The 6,000-nt window shown below is 35.8% G+C and overlaps 1 protein-coding gene across 1 annotated transcript; it reads left to right on the forward strand.

The window, feature by feature from the left end:
• Positions 1 to 1,329: 1,329 nt before the first annotated feature.
• Positions 1,330 to 2,547, forward strand: LOC141587819 (F-box/kelch-repeat protein At3g23880-like). Its single transcript, XM_074409287.1, has one exon. It carries the CDS (start codon positions 1,330 to 1,332, stop codon positions 2,545 to 2,547), a length of 1,218 nt encoding a protein of 405 aa, XP_074265388.1.
• The last annotated feature ends 3,453 nt before the right edge of the window (positions 2,548 to 6,000 follow it).

Here is a 6,000-nt window from a genome sequence, read left to right on the forward strand (position 1 = left end):
TTTATAATAATTTTTTATTATTAAATATTATAAAAGTTAACTATTTAATTGACTTTTAATTTGTGTTTGTAATTTTAAGTAATAAAAAAAAATTAACTATTTTTTAAATATAATATTTAAATATTAATATTTTCATAAAATTCTTGATTTGTACTTCCTCCATTCAACTCCACTCTACCATATTTCTTTTTTCATCCATTCAACTCCACTCTACGTCTCTACCTATTTCCTAAATAAAAATGTCAAATAATTATTTTATCCTCATACCTAGACCTGTCAAACGGGTCGGGCGGGTCGGGTCCCGGGTCGGGTCATACGGGTCGGGTCAGAATACGGGTCGGGTCGAATACGGGTCGGGTTATACGGGTCACGGGTCGGGTTAGGGTCAGAATACGGGTCAAGAAATAATTTCTAACGTCTTTTTTAAACGATTTTTTTAATTAAAAAAATATTTTTTTAAAATGTAAATCATATTTAAAATTAATATTTTAATGATATTCAACGTTTACATTAATTATATTGACATAATTATTAAAATAAAGTTTTTTTAATAATTATTTTATTATTAAATATTATAAAAGTTATATAAAATTAACTTTTTAGTTATTTTTGTAATTTTAAGTAATAAAAAAAATATTTTTTTAACTATTTTTTCAAATATAATATATAAATATTAATATTTTAATAAAATTCTTGATTTACCTTTGACCCAACGGGTCGGGTCTCGACCCTAAAATAACGGGTCATTTCGGGTTCGGGTCAAACGGGTCGCGGGTCGAAAAAACCGGGTTTGTAACCCTGAAAAAACGGGTCGGGTCGGGTCGGGTTTCCGGGTCGGGTCAAATTTTGACAGGTCTACTCATACCCCATTACTTATTTACAATATTTGTCACTCATACGCCACTACTTCTACATCAAACTCCACCATTTTCCACTCATACCCCCACTTATTTACATCATACCCCATTACTTATTACAATATTTCCACCAAACCATACCTTTCTTAATATTTGTGCAAAACACAAATAGGTAGAATGGAGTTTAATGGAGTAGTATTTGAAAATAACCCGTTATTTTCAATTTGGATCAAACGGATCGCCGGGCTGAAATGTTTGGATCTTGATCCTAAAAAACGGGTCAGATAAAGGTTGTGTTTTCGGATAGTGTCAGAATTTGACCGGTCTAGTATGAAGTATGAAGTATGAACTCAAACAAGAATTTGCCTAGAAAAATTAGGTTGTAAAATTATGATTATCACTTCAATCGAAAATCGAAAATCGAAAATCGAAAATCGAAAATCCTCATTCCCTAAAATTTAGGCTGTAAACAATGAAGAGGAGGAGGAGGAAGCCCCAAAATTCATCGAGCAGAAACAATCATTTGACCCAGATTTCTGAATTCAAGTACTTGCCTTCCGAAATTTGGACTCAGATCTTGGAAAAATTGCCGGCGAAAACCCTATTAAAATTCAGGTGCGTATGTAAATCTTGGTGCTCTTTTATTGATAACCCTGATTTTATTCAAACTCATCTTCAGTTTTCCCAAATCCCCAATTCTGGAAATAATAGGACATCATTATTAATCCTTGGGCCGTTGGAATACCGTGATAATGGGTGGTCTGGGTGTTTGTTGACAGTTCTTCATGCTAAAACGCTTCGAGAAACCGGTATCATATTCGGGAAATCTGGTTTGTACGTGTACCGTATTGTCGGTAGTTGTAATGGGTTGATCCTTGTTAGTAGAACTGATGGTTCTCCTTTCCGGAAAGAATTGAGATTGTGGAACCCTTGTATTTGTAAATCATTGGTAATTCCAGCTTGCCCATTTTCCTCGTCATCGGATTGTTATTATGTGTTTGGATACGCTCCTGTTAGTAAGCATTATAAAGTTATTGCGATTCCTAAAAATAGTGCACTTGAAAAGCCAGGGAAGATATCTTGGGCTGTTTATATACTCGGTGATCAACAATGGGCTGTTAGAAATGATATGTTGAATATCAGTTTCCCAAATACTTTTGGGCTGTTTCGGCCATTTTTTTGTTTACCAGCTAATGTTTTCATGAAAGGAGTGGCATATTGGCTTGGGAATATTGATGAAGATAGGAATGGATTAACTCATCTTGGTTCCTTTGACTTTGATAAGGAAGAAATTGCCTTTCTGGAACTGCCATCTAGTTGGAATGAAGGAGTCTCATTTATGTTTCTATTTCTTCTTCAAGAATCACTAGCGATTTTCAGAATTTCCGAGGTTGCTTCCAGCATATGGGTGTTAGAACAGGACAATGAAAAGGAGACATGGACTCAAAGGTTCTCAGGGAAACCAAGTCCGGATGGTTATCAACTGTTCAGGTATATGATTGGTGAAAAGGTTTTCTTTTGTGAGAGTGATGGTGGCTATCTTATTTGTGAGAATAAGTCGTATAATATAGCTAGTTGTGAAGTCCGAGAGTTCAAAGAATCTAAAGCCTATTTACAACCGCAATTGTATTCAGAGAGCTTAGTGTTGTCCAGAGGATACGGGGCACGTGATTTGAGGTTTTTCCCATGAATACTTTTCTGTTTGAATTACCAATGGTTTTTGGAGGAACGTTTGGCTATTAGTCTATCAGCTATATATATGGCAATTGATACTCATTCCACTTGTGGTTTGATTAGTGAGAATTTGTACTATTCCTAGCATATTGTCATAGTTTTTTTTTTTTTTCCTTTCGCAGTCCATCGGCTTTGTATGCTTAGAATTCTGCAGGTTCAAATTTGAATTTATCTGGTATACGTATATGTGTTTTTTAAATATGCTGCAGTGTCGCTGCACCCTTGCAATAAATATGATATTTCTTATTCTTGAATCTTGAGAGTTACCCTAAAGTCTGATAACTTGCTGTACATCTGTGAAATTTCTCTTACATGATCAGCTAATGAGCTTGCAATGTTGACTTGCTGAGTGGCATAACATTCATACAAGTGATCTGAATTGGTTATTTGATAGTATGTTCTGGCAACTCATTTTGACATGCTATTAAATCTTGAATCATTTATTCCAAATTTACGTCCTTTTTAGCACCGTTAAAAATTCGTCCAAAATTGATGATATTTTTTTTAGATGATTCCTAATAATTACAAAAAAAGCATAATGAATAACAAAAGTGAGAAATTATTGTTTTTCAAAAATAATACGGAATATATCTGTAAAATCCGCATGCTATCAAGATTCAAGTCTTTAAATCTAAAACGTCCTAGCAATGATGAACGGCTTGTGTCCTACCTGGTTCACCACCCTTGCGTCCTACTCAGTGACCGACAGTGGACTGTAAGTCTGTAAGGAATAATTGCATCAATATGAGTAACTGGTACTTTGAGAGTATGTTTCAGTCCTATTATGATGGATCAAGCACGCTTTTCTCTCTAGGAGCAGCATATTGGTTTGGAAAAGATCCACATGGGGGTGGTACTTATTCCCGTTATTGGTATGAATCAATTCATCTTGTTTCTTTTGACTTTGATATGGAGACGTTCACCTATTTGGAACTGCCAAAGGAGTCGGATAAAGAAAGAGCCTCGAGGTTTTTGTTCCTTCTTGGGAAGTCACTAGCGATTTTCAGTATTTCTTCTGAAAGTGCTAGAATATGGGTACTGGAATATGACTGCAAAAAGAGGGCGTGGACTTCATGGTTTTCTGGACATTCAAATTTTGATGATTTAATAATTTTTTGATCCTGGAGGTATGCATCAATATTCTATTATGAGAATGATAATGATAGATCGTTTGTACGTGGGACAAAGTCCTATAATATCTCTACTTGCCAAATACGGGAGCCTGAAAAATCTCTGAGCCATAATGTAAGTTTTGAAAGGTATTTAGAGAGCTTGTAGTTGTCCATTGCTACTCATTCTTCCAGCATATTGTTGTTGCTATTCATCTTTGATGTTTTCAATTTGTTGCTATTGATTGTAATTGCCTAAAACCTTGCCATGTGGCTACAAAGAGAAGGAATTAGAGTTTGAAGCCACGGCTACCGAAATTGACTGAACATTGTTAGTTAGATGTTATGTGGCTCTTTTTACGACTGGTGTTTTCGGTTTCCATTGGTAGCTGAGGAGAGCTGGATATGGGGTTGATCTGTTTCTAAGAGGTATTGCTTATGCAAATCCTGCTTTTATGTGCATTTTGAGGTGGTATGTGAAAGTAAATCATGTACTTGGCGAGCTGGATATGTCTTTACTGTCATGTTTAATAATATGCCTACCTGTTGAAAGCTGGCAGTATTTGATTATTAACATATGCCGGTCCTGACAGGAGAACCATGTCTTGACTTATCAGGTATTTGTTTCCGTGTAAACCATTCGGTTTATAGTCGGGATATGACTGGCTAGGACACGTTTGCATTTGTAAGGTCTTGACTGTGTGATGTCTAGTTACACTAGATAAACCCTTAACACTTGGTATTTATTATGTTGATGACATTTTATTGTCTTTTTTTTTTTTTCATACGTGCCCAAGATAAATAAAAAAACGAGAGTAAGAGAATTCAAACATGTTATTTGTTTCCTTTTAGCCACTGGATAACACTTCTTTGGTATTCCTTACTATTTTATTATGTCTTGCTCGGTAGTAAAGTTATACGGAGAATAAGATGTTTATTGTATAAGTTCGCGAGGTCGTAAGGTTCATAATTTTTAAAGCATATTATGGTTATGGGGATGAGAAACTGGAATGGGTCTATGAAAGCCAAATATTATTTTACTTTTTATATTTGAATTTTAAAAACAATAATAGTTTATGTTTTCAGACACCCAAAGCTTAAGAAAAATATTTTGAGAACTGGTCCTGCCGTGGCCAGCAGCTGAATCAAGGCCTCGAATGAAAATGGTGAGCGGGGAGATGGAAATTCTAATCCGAAGCAGCAACATATACTTGCCTCAGGAGCTGTGGTCTAAGTATATTCTCCCAAGAGTGTCCTTCAATACTCTGCTGAGATTCAGGTGCGTTTGTAAATACCGGTGCTCTCTAGTTGATGACCACAATTTCATTTATATTCATTTGAAACTATACAAGAACAATTGCGAGAAGGACAGAATTTTCGTCATGGAAGTAGGTTTACAATTTGTGAAACTCTCATATTCCTTGGCTGTGTCCATCGGCTTTGTATGCCTAAAAGTGTAGAACTCTGCAGTACGGGGTTGGAAGTTCACGGTATACTCTATATGTATGTTTATGTTACATATGATACGCGCTGTCCTTGAGAATTAATCTAAAGTCCGATATCTTGCTGTACACCTGATTTGAAGCTTCACATCTTGTGTATGAGTGATCAATATAAAACTGACCAAGTATTTGCATTCTCCTATGCGCAATAGTTTTGACTTTTAATGTATTTTTATTTTGCCATTTTAAAACGGGGCTGTTGATTGCAACTGGGAAGTGACTCTGCAAATGCCATTTTTCTAATTTCTCAAGAGCAGGATTTCAAAAGCTACTTCTAAATCTTTGGCAAAGCCTTTCTTTTCAGCACGGTTTTTGTAGCTGTTGCATTGACCATTTGGATCCTTTTCCGGGCTGCCATGTTCTCCTTCATGTCGTGGGAAGTAAAGGCTTTCTGGGAGTTTCATGAATCATCAGTTGCATCTAGTTCACTGAGTCTTTGTTCATAAGCCATGCACACATAACTACACAAGTCATTAAAAGTCAAAACTGACAAATGGCTCATCAAACGCTTTTTTGCTTCCTGTATTATGACGTAGCCAAATTTTGATGCTTTGTACAATCCTATTTTCTTTATGGATTGCAGGGAAGTTGGATGTATGTCTAACACAGGGTAAAGTTGTGAAATACAAGATTGCAAACCCATATGTTGTTATTACCATTTCCACTCTATCTTGGCCTTCAAAACTGAGATTGTGAATTCTCCATTCCCTCCGATGCTAGAAGTTTATGTCCTGTAATTGCAGCATCCTTTGCTGTGAAATTTACACGAAACCTGCAACATCCTCATTTGTTATCAGT

Source organism: Silene latifolia, chromosome 6 (assembly GCF_048544455.1).
Source record: "Silene latifolia isolate original U9 population chromosome 6, ASM4854445v1, whole genome shotgun sequence".
Lineage (NCBI taxonomy): Eukaryota > Viridiplantae > Streptophyta > Magnoliopsida > Caryophyllales > Caryophyllaceae > Silene > Silene latifolia.

Coding starts and splice junctions, on each gene's coding strand:
- LOC141587819 (XM_074409287.1), top strand. CDS start 1,330: ATGAAGAGGAGGAGGAGGAAGCCCCAAAATTCATCGAGCAGAAACAAT.